The sequence below is a fragment of the Cetorhinus maximus genome, chromosome 23 (assembly GCF_964194155.1).
Source record: "Cetorhinus maximus chromosome 23, sCetMax3.hap1.1, whole genome shotgun sequence".
Classification (NCBI taxonomy): Eukaryota; Metazoa; Chordata; class Chondrichthyes; order Lamniformes; family Cetorhinidae; genus Cetorhinus; species Cetorhinus maximus.
In genome coordinates, this window is record NC_135901.1 from 29,520,131 (window position 1) to 29,533,758 (window position 13,628).

Genomic DNA, 13,628 nt, shown 5'->3' on the forward strand with positions numbered 1-13,628 from the left:
CCATTTCTATCCTGTACTGACAGTGATGTCTTTTGTAAACTCCTTTTACAGGATATTAGAAGGGGAGGATTTACAGACAGAAATCTCAAACCAAACATCACTTCAAGATATGAGAGTCACATGATTCAGTGGGACCTGAATATCATCGGCCTTTGAATCTAGAAGGATAAATGTTTCTGTGTTCTGTCTACTTCAGAAGGTTCTAAACATCAGGGGGACTGGAAAAGGCCCAAGATCCACACACCCGAATGAGAGTGTTTCCAGTGCACTGACTGTGGGAAGAGCTTTCACCAGTTACACAACCTGAAAACAAAATCACACCATTCACAGTGGATGAGACCATTCATGTGTTCTCAGTATGTTCGCGGCCTCGACAGAATCTCAGCACACGGATAGACATAGACTCTATGTCTGTCTATGAGATCTGCACCATGGAGAAACCGTGGAAGTGTGGCGGCTGTGGAAAGGGATTCCGTTGCCCATCTCAGCTGGAAACTCATCAACACAGTCACACCGGGGAGAGGCCATTCACCTGCTCTGAGTGTGGGAAGGGCTTCATTAAGTCATTCAACCTGCAGACACACCAGCGAGTCCACACTGGGGACAGACCGTTTACCTGCTCTGATTGTGGGAAGGGATTCAGCTGGTCAACACATCTGTGAACACACCAGCGAGTTCACACCGGGGAGAGGCCGTTCACCTACACTGAATGTGGGAAGCAATTCACTAAGTCATCCAACTTGCTGACACACCAGCAGGTTCACACCGGGGAGAGACCATTCATCTGCTGTGTGTGTGGGAATGGATTTAGCGATTCATCCACCCTGCTGACACACTGGCGGGTTCACACAGGAGAAAGGCCATTCACCTGCTCTGAGTGTGGGAAGGGATTCACTTGGTCAATGTATCTGCTGATCCACTAGCGAGTTCACACTGGGGAGAGGCCGTTCATCTGCTCTGTGTGTGGGAAAGGATTCACTCTGTTATCCACCCTGCTCGGACACGACAGAGTTCACAAGTGATTACAGGGGTTGGATTCTGCTGTTATTGCTGCTGTTAATCACATCCAGGACTGAACCATGTTCATTCTGACACTTGGTGAAGTGGGAGGGTCGGAGGGTTTCTTTGTGCTGGACTGGCTGGTCTCACAACTTTGCTTCCAGTGGCTGATGCTCTTTGAGCCTGGGAGTGCACATTTCCACTGAAATGATCCACAAAAGCTGATGAAGGATATTTATTTTATCCTGGATAGTAAACATTGTTTTTCCTACCACTACAGGTAGATCTAAAATAAATACATTTGTCTCTCCCATTGAGTCTACAGCACAGGGCCAGGCCAGGCGGCTCAATTGGTCTATGTCAGTATTTATGCTGCACTTGAGCCTCCCCCAACCCCTCTTCATCTTCCCCCACCAGCATATCCTTCTGTTCCTTTCTCCCCCTTGAATGTATTCATGCTATTCACCTCAACCACTCGCTGTGGGAGCGAGTTCCACATTCTCACCACTTGCTGGGTAAATGGGTTTGTCATCAAATCCCTGTTGGATTATTGAACCCCTTGATCATCTTAAAGACTTCCATCAGGTCAACCTTCAGTCTTCTCTTTTCTAGAGAAAAGCAGCCCCAGCCTTTCCTGAGGGTTAAATGCTCTCAGTTCTGGTATTATTCTTGTGAATCTTTGTTGCCCCTTCTTCAGTGCCTCGATTTCCTTTCTCCAAATGAAGATCAGAAATGTTGACAGTACTCCCAGTGTAGTCTAACCATGGTTCGAAACAAGTTGAACATAACCTCCCTGCTTTTCAATTCTATCCCTCGAGAATGGAACCCTATATCTGGGCCCCACACTTTAGGAAAGATGTGAAGTTCTTCGAGAGGGAGCAGAGGAGATTTACGAAAATGGCACCAGGGATGAGGGACTTCAGTTAGCTGCAGATACTGGAGCAGCTGAAATTGTTCTCTTTAGATCAACAGCCATTAGGACAGAGAAGGAGGCCATTCAGCCCATCGAATCCATGCTGGCTCTGTGTAGTGCAAAGCAGTCCCAATGTCCCATGCTATCTCCATATCCTTGAAAGTTTATTTCCGTCAAGTGTCCACCCATTTTCCATTTGAAATCGTTCATCGTCTCCACTTGCACCACCCACACAGGCAACGAGTTCCAGCTCATTACCATTCGCTGCATAAAACAGCTCTTCCTCATACCGCCCTGCACCTCTTACACAAAATCTTAAATCTGTGTCCCCCTTGTCCTTGTACCATCAGCTGATGGGAACAGCTTTTCTTTTTCCATCTTATCTAAACCTGTCATAAAAACGTCCACGTCTATCAAATCTCCCCTCAACCTCCTGTGCTCGAAGGAAACCGACCCCAGCCTGACATCTACAGTAAAGAACAAATAAAATATGTTAATGCATGAATTCAAATGGGAATGTTTAATTTCTCTTTTGAAGATATTCGGAAAGTATTGTACTGGACAGTAAAGGAATTGGAATAACTCACCCTGGGTGTAGTTCAGTGGAATGTAACAATCTGGTTTCCACCTACATTCCAGTGAAGGGCAAGAAAGTGGAGATCAAATTAATAAGTTGACAGCTGTATCTTGGTGAAATTTGTATCCTTTGTTTATGAACTTCTTTTAAAGAAAACCACACACAGGTCTTCATTCTCCGAATGTTTTATTGATCCAAAAGGTGTAAAAGGGGCCAAACTTCAGCAGAAATCTGGCAGAGCTGAGAACAGACGACTTGCTATGTTGGAACAGGGAGAGGAACAGCTCCCAGAGGACAGAGAAAACAAGAGTGCCTTGAATCCTAGTCAACACCTGGGTGTCAAGGCCACCGTGTTTTCACTGCTTGGCATGGGAATGCTGACTCCCTGTACCAGGGACGGAGCGTGGGAAGCCAATTTTTTGTTTGACACGGCTTGGGCAGGTGCAGATGGTTCAATGACAGGTTTTGTAATTGGTCCGTTCAAATGTTAGCTCGGCAATGATTGGGTTAAATCAGTCTCCGTAGATTTTGTGATGTAAAAAAGTATCAGAAGGGATTCCCCGAGCACAGAGATTTGTAGAGGTTTTACATATTGCATTGACTGGTGCCATGGTATCTGGGGCAGACCAGAGAGCATTTACGTGGAGATGGTGCTTCTACCCAGAGTGTAATGGTAATGCTGCTGCACTTTGATACTACTGCTCAGACATGAGCATGTGTCAGGTCTTATTTATACTGAATAAAATCTAACCACTGTCACCAATAAGGGTTATCACTGTGAATCATTTCAGAGTTTGGGAAAAGGGGAGAAAGGGATAATACATACAAATTCGGAGCAAGAGTAGGCCATTTGGCTCCTCGTGTCTGCTGCACCATTCAATAAGATCATGGCTGATCTGATTGTGATCTCAATGCACTTTCCTTCCAACCCCCGAAACCCTTTCATTCCCTTGTCAATCAAGAATCTATCAAACTCAGCCTTAAAAATATTTAGTGACCCAGCCTCCACCGGTCTCTGGGAAAGAGAGTTCCACAGACTCACAAGCTCCTGGGAAAAAATTCTCCTCATCTCTGTCCTAAATGGGAGACGCCCTTATTTTTAAACTGTATCCCTTATGTCTATTCTCTCTGACAAGGGGAAACATCCTTTCAGCATCCACCCTGTCAAGTCCACTCAGGATCTTATAAGTTGCAATAAGATCATCTCTCATTCTTCTGAACTCCAATGGATACAGGCCTAACCTGTCCAACCTTTCCTCAGAGGATAACCCCCTCATTCCAGGAATCAGGTGAGTGAACCTTCTCTGAACTGCTTCAAATGCAATTATGCCACTTGTTAAATAAGGAGACCAAAAGTGTACACAGTATTCCAGATGTGGTCTCACCAAGGCCCTGCACAGCTGGAGGAAAACATCCCTACTTTCATATTCCATTCCCCTTGCACTAAACGACAACATACCATTTGCCTTCCTAATCACTTGCTGTACCTGCAGACTAACTTTTTGTGGTTCATGTACCAGGATACCCAGATCCCTCTGTACCTCAGAGTTCTGCAATTTCTCTCCATTTTAATAATATGCTGTTTTTTTAATCCTTCCTGCCCAAGTGGACAAGTTCACATTTTCCCACATTATGCTCCATCTGCCAAATTTTTGCCCACTCACTTAACCATCTATATCCCTTTGCAGGCTCCTTAAATCCTCTTCACAAATTATTTCCCTACGTATCTATGTCATCAGCAAATTTAGCCACCATACATTTGATCCCGTCATCCAAGTCATTGATATAGATTGTAAATGGTTGAGGGCCCAGCATTGATCTCCTGTGGCACTCCACTTGTCACATCTTACCAACCCGATAATGACCGATTTATGCCTTCTCTCTGTTTCCCGTTAGCTAACCAATCCTCTACCTGCGCTAATATGTTACACCCTCCACAAGTCGTTCTTATTTTGTGTAGTAACCTTTGCTGTGACATTGTGAAATGCCTTCTGGAAATCTAAGTAAACCACATCTACAGGTTCCCCTTTATCCACATTTCTTGTTACTTCCTTGAAGAACTTCGATGAATTAGTAAATCACAATGGACTCCCTGAAATCCATTTTCTAACATTGTGTGTCAACAGAAAAATAAAACCTGATCTCCCCTCTGGCTCCTTTGTCAATTACCTTAGAGGGTCTCATTTTCTATTAAAAAGTCTGCCATCCTCTCTCACTCACCTTCACTAAAGTGCATAAATCTAATCAGGAAAAGTTCAGAAAAATCAAACATTTTTACTGATAAAAGTTTAGTAATGAAATAGGATGTGATTAAAAAATCAAACAGAAAATTACTTGAGGATCAAAGCGAACTAGAGAACTAGGATGTGCATAATGTACTGGTCCCAAATTGTTTCTCTTCAGCTCCTCTGTACTCTGTTCCCGTGGCTCCCGCTTTGGACACAGGAGCACTGAACCCCGGAGGTCATGTCACCATTAGCCACGGTCACTCACTCCTGTGCCCTGATTGGTTGGAGGCCTATTTCCCAGTCAGTCCTCCAGCACCTTCCTGTCTCTCTATCAGTGCGACGCCCATGGCAGTTTCTCAACTCGGGTGCAGACCCCTTTATTCACAGCTAAATTCAGCCCTTAGCTCCGTTGCCTGGCTGTCATCGACATGAGCAATAGAGAGACAGAAAGGTGCTGGATACTCAAATGGGTAGTTGAAACTTGTGGCTCTAAACCAAATGTTAGGATCTCTGTAAAGACTGGTTACTTCTAAAAAGAAATTCAAATTCCCAGTGAACAAATTAAAGGATCACACAACAATACTTCAAGTTTTGTGACTTTTACTGCAACAAACAATCTAGAAATAATATTGACTAAACACCACTTTTGTTAGCAACATATACCTTAAATTATCAAACAGAAATTTGCCATTTTACTTTGAACATAATCAAAAATCCCACTCCTCAGTTATATTTTACTCCGCCCTTGAAGTAGACACTCAATTCTCCTGGAACCTGTCCAAAGTGATTCTTTACTCTTGAAGGTTTACTTCCACTCTTTTCCTTTCCCAGTCTGGCAAACTTTAACCCCAGAACTGTCTTTCACAGTGAAGGTTCTCCTGGGTCATCCCTGTAACTCAAGCAAGGCAAATCTTCCAGTCTTGTTTTAAATCTTCATGAACTTGGTCTTTTCAATGTGAGCACAATGTCCCATCCATATTCCCACATGGTGAAACAGGGACTTGCCGCCTCTATCAGCTCTCTCTCTCTCTCTCGGATCCTGGCAGATTGATCTGTCTGTGAAATTCAAGGATGCCTTTTCGGGGAGTTTTCCAATCTGATCCGACAATGGCTTCCCATGGATCCTTCCCCTATTAAAGCCCATCTCCATGGCAATGTTAATCACATGAGCCTTGTATCCAGGTAGGCATGCTGATTAGTTACCTTTAAGGCTCTCAACTTCATTCTATCTTGAAATTAAATAGAAAATTCAAGTATAGTTGTTTACAAAATCTGACATTTTCAACACCTTCCTGAGACTTTGGAGATGAACAGACTAACTGACAATTGAAGGATGCGTGACATTTCGAAAGGACAGGAAGCTAGGAAAAGGTGAAGGGTTGGCACTGTTAATTAACAATGGCATTAGTGCAATAGAGGGGGATGATCTAAGTTCAGAAAACCAGGATGTAGAAGCAGCTTGGGTAAAGATGAGAAATGATAAAGGCAATTGTGGGAGTGGTGTACAGGCTCCCTAACTAACATCATGGTAGGATGGGGTACAAAGGAAAAAATAATGGGAGTTTTTCAGAAAGGAACGGCAATAATTATGGGGAATTTTAATCACATATACACTGAAAAAAATCAGATGCGCAAAGGTAGCCTAGATAGGGAGTTCATCAAATATTTTTGTGATGTTTTCCTAGATCAGCACGTTCAGGAGCCAGAGAGCAGGGTCTACTAGACTTGGTATTGCGCACCAAGATAAGATTGATTAATGAGCTTGTAGTGAAGGTGCCCCTAGGTGGCAGCGATCACAAAATGATTGAATTTTACACTCAGTTGGAGGGAGAGAAGAGTGGGTCCAAGACTAATATTTTAAACTTAAAGAAGGACAATTATGAGGGCATGAAAGCAGAGCTAGCTAAAGTGAATGACAATTTAGGTTATGGGATTGGTCAATAGAGATGCAATGGCAGACATATTTCAGAATATACAGAATAGATACATTCTAACAAGAAAGAAACTATCAAAGGGGAGGACCCACCATCTGTGGTTAACTACAAAAACAAAAGATAGTATCAAACTTAAAGAAATAGCATATAATTGCACAAGGATGGCTGGCAGGTCAGAAGATTGGACAGAATATAAAAGACAGAAAAAAATGACTACAAGATTAAGAAGCAGGGAAAAATTAAAGTATGAGAGAAAGCTAGCTGGAAATAGAAAAGCCGTTTCTATAGATGTTTAAAAAAGAAAAGAGTTAACAAAGTGAGCGTTGGTCTTTTGGAAGTGAGTCTGGGGAATTAATAATGGAAAATAAGGAGATGGCAGATGAATTGAACAGGTATTTTGCATTGGTCTTCACTACAGTGATTACAAGTAACATCCCAGAAATAACTGTAAGACAGGAAATGGAAGGGAGGGAGGAACTCAAGAAAATTACAATCACCACAGAAGTGTTACTGAGCAAATTGTTGGAGCTACAGGCTGACAAGAACCTAGGTCCTGATGGACTTCATCCTAGGGTTTTAAAAGAAGTGGCTAGTGAGATAGTTGATGCGTGGGTTGAAATTTCCCAAAATTTCCTAGATTCAGAAAGGTTCCATTAGATTGGAAAATAGTGAGTGTAACTCCTTCATTCAAAAAGGGGGACAGAAAGCAGGCCAGTTAGCTTAACATCTGTCAGAGGGACAATGTGAGAAGCTATTATTAAATACGTTATAACAGGGCACGTCGATAAATTCAGGGTAATCAGACAGAGTCAACACGGTTTTGTGACAGGGAAATCATATTTTACTCATTTATTGGAATTCTTTGAAGAAGTAACATGGGCTGTGGATAAAGGGGAACAAGTGGAATACTAAATTAGATTTCCAGAAGGCATTTGATGAGGTGTCACATCAAAGGTTATTGTGGAAAATAAAGGCTCATTCTGTGGGAGGTAACATATTGACATGGATAGAAGATTGGCTAGCTAACAAGAAACAGAGTAGGCATAAATGGTTCATTTTCTGGTTGGCAAGATGTAATGAGTGGTGTGCACAGTGATCAGTGCTGGGGCCTCAACTTTTTACAATTTATATAAATGACTTAGATGAAGGGACCAAAGGTATGGTTGCTAAATTCGCTGATGACACAAAGACAGGTAGGAAAGTAAGTTGTGGAGAAGACATAAGGAGATTACAAAAGGATATAGACAGATTAAGGGAGTGGGCAAGGATCTGGCAAATGGAATGTAATGTGGGAAAATGTGAAATTGTTCATTTTGGCACGAAGAATACAAACGAAGCATATTATTGAAATGGTGAGAGTTAGCAGAACTCTGAGATTCAGAGGGATCTGGGCGTCCTTGTGTATGAATCACAAAAGCTAATTATTCAGGTACACCAAGTAGTTAGGAAAGCTAACAGAATGTTATTGTTAGAAGTAGGGAGGTTATGCTTCAGTTATACAGGGCATTGGTGAGACCACATCTGGAGTACAGTGTACAGTATTGGTGTCCTTATTTAAGGAAGGATGTAAATGTGTTGGAAGCAGTTCAGAGAAGATTTACTGGACAAATACCTGGAATGGGAGAGTTGTCTTATGAGGAAAGGGTGGACAGGCTGGGCTGGAGTTTAAAAGAGTAAAAGGTGACTTGATTGAAACATATAAGATCCTGAGGGGCCTCGACAGGGTGGATGTGGAGAGGATGTTTCCTCTTGTGGGAGAATCTGGAAATTGGGGTCACGGTTTAAAAGTAATGGGTCGCCGCTTTAAGACAGAGGAGAGTTTTTTCTCTCAGTGAGTCTTTGGATCTCTCTTCCTCAAAGGGTGGGGGAAGCCGAGTCTTTGAATATTTTTAAGGCAGAGCGAGATAGGTTCTTGATAAACAAGAAGTAAAAGGCTTACTACTATTTTGGTCATGTTATGAGTCTCTTCCTTTGATCTAATGCAATCCTTAGCTTTACTTCTTAGCCACAGTTTCATCACTTTACCTATTGGATTTTTGTTCCTTGAAGGAATCTATATTTATTATAAATAGGTAATAATTCCTTCAATGTTAGCTATTGCCTGTCTACCGTCATAATTTTTCATGTAGTTTCCCAATCTACCACAGTCAAATTGACACTCAAACTGTGATAGTTTTCTTCTGTGCGAAACACCCAGATAAATTATACAAAAGAACCATCTAACCAGCAGAGCCCATCTCCATGGCAACATGGCATGCTTTGGGTTGTTCCAAAACGAAATGCAAACTAAATATCTTTTAACTTCCAAACAGCCCTTTCTTCTGTGATCCTTCTGAAATGTGAAATTCGGTGTTCTCAACAAGGGTCCAGCAGCATCAGCCCATTGGGGGCAAAGTCGTGAGACCAGCCAGTCCAGCAGAAAGAAACCCTCCAACACTCCCACTTCACCAAGTGTCAGAATGAACATGGTTCAGTCCTGGATGTGATTAACAGCAGCAAAAACAGCAGAATCCAAACACTGTAATCACTTGTGAACTCGCTGGTGTCTCAGCAGACTGGACAGCTGAGTGAATCCCTTTCCACACTGAGAGCAGGTGAAAGGCCTCTCTCCAGTGTGAACTCGCTGATGTATCAGCAGGGTGCTTGATGCAATGAACCCTTTCCCACACTCAGAGCAGGTGAACGGCCTCTCTCCAGTGTGAACCTGCTGGTGCATTTGCAATTTTGATAACCGAGTGAATCCCTTCCCACAATCAGAGCAGTTGAATGGCCTCTCCCCAGTGTGAACTTGCTGGTGTGTTCGCAGATGGGATACCTGAGTGAATCCCTTCCCACACAGAGAGCAGATGAATGGCCTCTCCCCGGTGTGAATTCGCTGGTGTGTCTGCAGATGGGATGAGTGAGTGAATTCCTTCCCACACTGAGGGCAGGTGAACAGCCTCTCCCCAGTGTGAACTTGCTGGTGTGAATGCAGTCTGCATAACCGACTGAATCCCTTCTCACACTCTGAGCAGGTAAACAGTCTCTCCCTGGTGTGAACCCGCTGGTGCCTGTACATATTGGAAGGATGAATGAATCCCTTCCCACACACAGAGCAGGTGAACGGTCTCTCGACAGTGTGAACTCGCTGGTGTGTCTGCAGGTGGTGTAACTGAGCGAATCCCTTCCCACACACAGAGCAGGTGAACGGCCTCTCCCCGGTGTGAATGCGCCGATGAATTTCCATCTCAGACGGGGATTTGAACCCCTTCCCACAGTCCCCACATTTCCACGGTTTCTCCATGGTGCGGGTGTCCCTGTGTCTCTCCAGGTTTGATGATCAGTTGAAGCTTCGTCCACACAGAGAACATGTGGACAGTTTCTTCCTGTGGTGAATGGTGATGTTTTTTCAGGCTGTGTAACTGGTTAAAGCTATTTCCACAGTCAGTTCACTGGAACACCCTCACTCGGGTGTGTGTGTCTCAGGCCTTTTCCAGTCACACTGATGTTCTAAATTTTATGAAGCAGACAAACATTTCTCCCAGATTCAAAGGCCGATGATATTTAGGTCTTGAGGAATTGAGTGACTGCCAGATCTTGATGTGAAGTTTGGTTTGAGATTTCTGTCTGTAAATCCTCCCCTTCTAATATCCTGTTAAAGGAATTCAGAACAGTCATCACTGTCAGTACAGGATAGAAATTCAGAACAGACAGTTCTAGTTTCTATGGAACGTTTTTTTCCTCTCTCATACCCCAAAAGCAGTAAATGTCCATCCCACACACACTCTCTCCATTCTCACTCTGCTGTACCTAATATACAGCCTCCCAATTCTCCTGAAGGTCCATCCTGATCACATGTCTATACTCACTGCTTCATGTCCAGGACACAGAGATCATAAGAAATAGGAGCACAAGTAGGCCATTCAGCCCATCGAGCCTGCTCAACCATTCTATAAGATCATGGCTGATCTACCTCGGCACCATTTTCCTGCACTATCCCCTATATCCCTTGATATCGTCAATATCTAAAACCTATCAATCTCTGTCTTGAATATATTTAATGACTGAGCCTCCACAGTGCTCTGGGGTTGGGAATTCCAAAGCTTCTCCACCCTCTGAGTGAAGAAATCCCTCCTCAGCTTTCACCCCTTGACTCCCTTGTCGATCAAAAATTTATGTAACTCGTCCTTGAATATATTCAATGGCCCGGCCTCCACTGGTCCTTGCGGAAGAGAATTCCAAAGACAAACGACTCTCTGAGGGAAGAAATTCCTCCTCATCTCCGTCATAAATGGGAGACACCTTATTTTTAAACTGTGTCCCTATTTCTAAGCTCCCCCATGAGTGGGAACATCCTCTCAGCATCTACCCTGTCAAGCTGCCTCAGAATCCAACATCTTTCAATAAGATCACCTCTCATTCCTCTAAACTCCAATTTGAATAGGCCCAACCTGCTCAATGTTTCCTCATAAGACAATCCCTTCATCCCAGGAATCAGCCGAGTGAACCTTCTCTGAACTGCTTTCAATGCAAGTATATCCCTGCTTAACGGAGCCCAGAACTGTACACAGTACTCTAGGTGTGGTCTCACCAATACCCTGTATAGCTGCAGTAAGACTTCCCTACTTTTATACTCCATCCCCCTTGCAATAAAGACCGACATTCCAACTGCCCCTTCCTCATTACTTGATGGACCTGCACACTGACTTTTTGTGATTCATATACAAGGACACCCAGATCCCTCTGTACTGCAGCATTCTGCAGCCTCTCTCCATTTAAATAATATTCTACTTTTCTATTCTTCCTGTCAAAGTGGACAATCTCACATTTCACACATTATACTCCATCTGCCAATTTTACACCCACTCACTTCACCTATCGCTATACCTTTGTGGACTCTTTGTATCCTCCTCACAACTTGCTTTCCTACCTATCTTTGCATCATCAGCAATCTTGGCTACAATACAGTCAGTTCCTTCATCCAAGTCATTAATATGGATTGTAAATAGTTGAGGCCCCAATACTGATCCCTGCATGACTTCATGCTTACACACCGCTCACCTCAAAGTGACCCATTTACCCCGACTCTCTATTTCACGTTAGCCAATCCTCTATCCGTGCTAATATATCACCCCCAACACCATGAGCTCTTATCTTGTACAGTCACCTTTTATGTGGCCCCTTAGCGAATACCTTTTGAAAATCCAAATATGCGACATCTACTGATTCCCCAACGACAGATGTTAGATTGACTGGCCTATATTTTCCTGCTTTCTGTCTCCCTCCTTTCTCGAATTATTGCGTTACATTTGTGGTTTTCCAATTCGCTGGGACCTTTCCAGAATCTGGGGAATTTTTGAAGCTGACAAACAATGCATCCACTATCTCTGCAGACACTTCCCTTAAGAGCTGAGAAAACAGGCCATCAGGTCCCGGAGACCTGTCAGCCGTTAGTCCCATTAGTTTTCCTGGTACTTTTGTTCTGGAGATCGTGATTGTTTTAAGTTTCTTCTTTCCTTTTGTCCCCTGCTTTTTTACTATTCTCGGGATATTTTAGTGTCTTCTACTGTGAAGACAGATACAAAATTGTTGTTCAAAGCCTCTGCCATTTCCATCTTTGCCATTATTAATTTCCCAGTGTCACCCTCTAGGGGATCAAGGCTTGCTTTCACTACTCTTTCCCTTGTTACATACTACTGGAAGCTTTTACTGTCTGTTTCATATTTCTTGCTAGTTTTCAGTCACGCTCCAGTTGCTCTCTCTTTTTGTTCATGATGCTTTGCTGGTATCTAAGAATTTTCCAAACTTCTGGCCCATTGCTAACCTTTGCAGCATTGAAAATCATCACCCAGGCTGAGAGTCTTAAATATCTGTCAGTGCCGATAATAATGGGCGAAGTGTGAGAAAAGTAGAAAATTATTTCAACAGAGATATTGGTGGGATATGAACAAGCACTTTATTTCAGCAGCAGGTGGTCATGTCCTGGAACTCGCTACCTCTGAGGATGGTGGAAGTGGAGACAATCAATAATTTCAAAAGTAAATTGGATGATCACATGACAGAAATAAACTGGCGGGGGAACGGGGATATAGTGGGAGAATGGGACGGACAGGATTACTCCAGAGAGTCAGCATGGACTCGAGTTATCAAATGGGCGCATTCTTGACTGTAATGACTCGATGACTTGAAATACATAACATAGCTATGTATTTAGAGATATATATAGAGTACAAGACTAGAAATAATAAATAAACTTTATTACAAAACCATAAATAATATATCTAATATGTACCATATAACAACACTAGACATATCTCTGTCCTATATTAATTTACTGTCCCCTTAAATGTCAGCCATCTCCTGGGGAAACCACCCCTTTAATTGTGAACATTAGGAAAGAGACCATCCTTTTAGCCAGACAAATAAATGTGTCAAGCTGAGGGAGCAAAGGATGTCAATGTCTTTAAGAGAGAGAGACCTGGGCCAACCTTTCCAGAGTCTGCACCCTCCCTGGATTCACTTCCTTTCCCTTCAGTTCCTGCAAGTCAACAATTTCCCCCCAGAATGAGAAAAGAAATGGAAAGGGGGAGAAAAGAAAGTGTTTTACTCACAGATGTTGGACACAGGAAGAACTTTTAGTCTGTGTGAAGCTCAATCGTCATTCACACAAAGCCCGCGCTCTGATTGGCTGAGGACCAGAGTCCTTCCGGTCCCCCAACTCTTCCCATTGGTCAATCCCTCAGCATGACGGGAAGGGCGGGCTCTCCGCCGCAAATGCGCAGCTTCCCCTCTCCCGAGTTCTCAGAGCGCCTTCTCGCTCTGGCCGGAACCGTCAGCCGGTTGCCTGGAAACCTTGGTTCGAGGTGGGAGAGGTGGAGGGGGAACAATGGGTGGGGGCGGAGCTCCCGTGTCCGCGCGCCTGGCCTGCAGACTGGAAACCGAGGACGTCACCGCGGAGCAGAGTGATTCCTATTGGCTGATTCAGGCAGGGTCCCGTT

At 43.5% G+C, this 13,628-nt stretch overlaps 5 protein-coding genes across 11 annotated transcripts in view; 2 read left to right on the forward strand and 3 right to left on the reverse strand.

Annotated features, from left to right (window-relative positions):
* Positions 1–13,628, reverse strand: part of LOC144697178 (uncharacterized) — a 685,261-nt gene that overhangs the window by 537,265 nt on the left and 134,368 nt on the right. The window lies entirely within an intron of this gene.
* The window catches only part of LOC144697280 (uncharacterized), a 353,357-nt gene that overhangs the window by 228,075 nt on the left and 111,654 nt on the right, over positions 1–13,628 (forward strand). The gene's annotated exons all lie outside the window — the stretch shown is intronic.
* The window catches only part of LOC144696973 (uncharacterized), a 280,733-nt gene that overhangs the window by 43,854 nt on the left and 223,251 nt on the right, over positions 1–13,628 (reverse strand). Inside the window, exon 1 of one of the 3 annotated variants that reach the window (XM_078568701.1) lies at positions 13,238–13,321. The exons of the other annotated variants lie outside the window; for them this stretch is intronic. The gene's annotated coding sequence lies outside the window, so the exon portion shown is untranslated. Of the gene's footprint in view, positions 1–13,237; positions 13,322–13,628 lie in introns of those variants that run through there. 3 annotated transcript variants of the gene reach the window in all.
* Positions 1–13,628, forward strand: part of LOC144697199 (uncharacterized) — a 243,973-nt gene that overhangs the window by 27,721 nt on the left and 202,624 nt on the right. The gene's annotated exons all lie outside the window — the stretch shown is intronic.
* Positions 8,315–13,628, reverse strand: part of LOC144697164 (uncharacterized) — a 193,567-nt gene continuing 188,253 nt past the window's right edge. Inside the window, exons 1-2 of one of the 2 annotated variants that reach the window (XM_078569018.1) lie at positions 13,242–13,344; positions 8,315–10,282 (exon numbers count right to left, since the gene is read on the reverse strand). In XM_078569018.1, coding sequence (XP_078425144.1) covers positions 9,176–9,934 — 759 coding nt within the window. In that variant the 5' untranslated portion in view covers positions 9,935–10,282; positions 13,242–13,344 and the 3' untranslated portion in view covers positions 8,315–9,175. Of the gene's footprint in view, positions 10,283–13,241; positions 13,345–13,628 lie in introns of those variants that run through there. The other variant, XM_078569019.1, reaches the window with a different exon arrangement.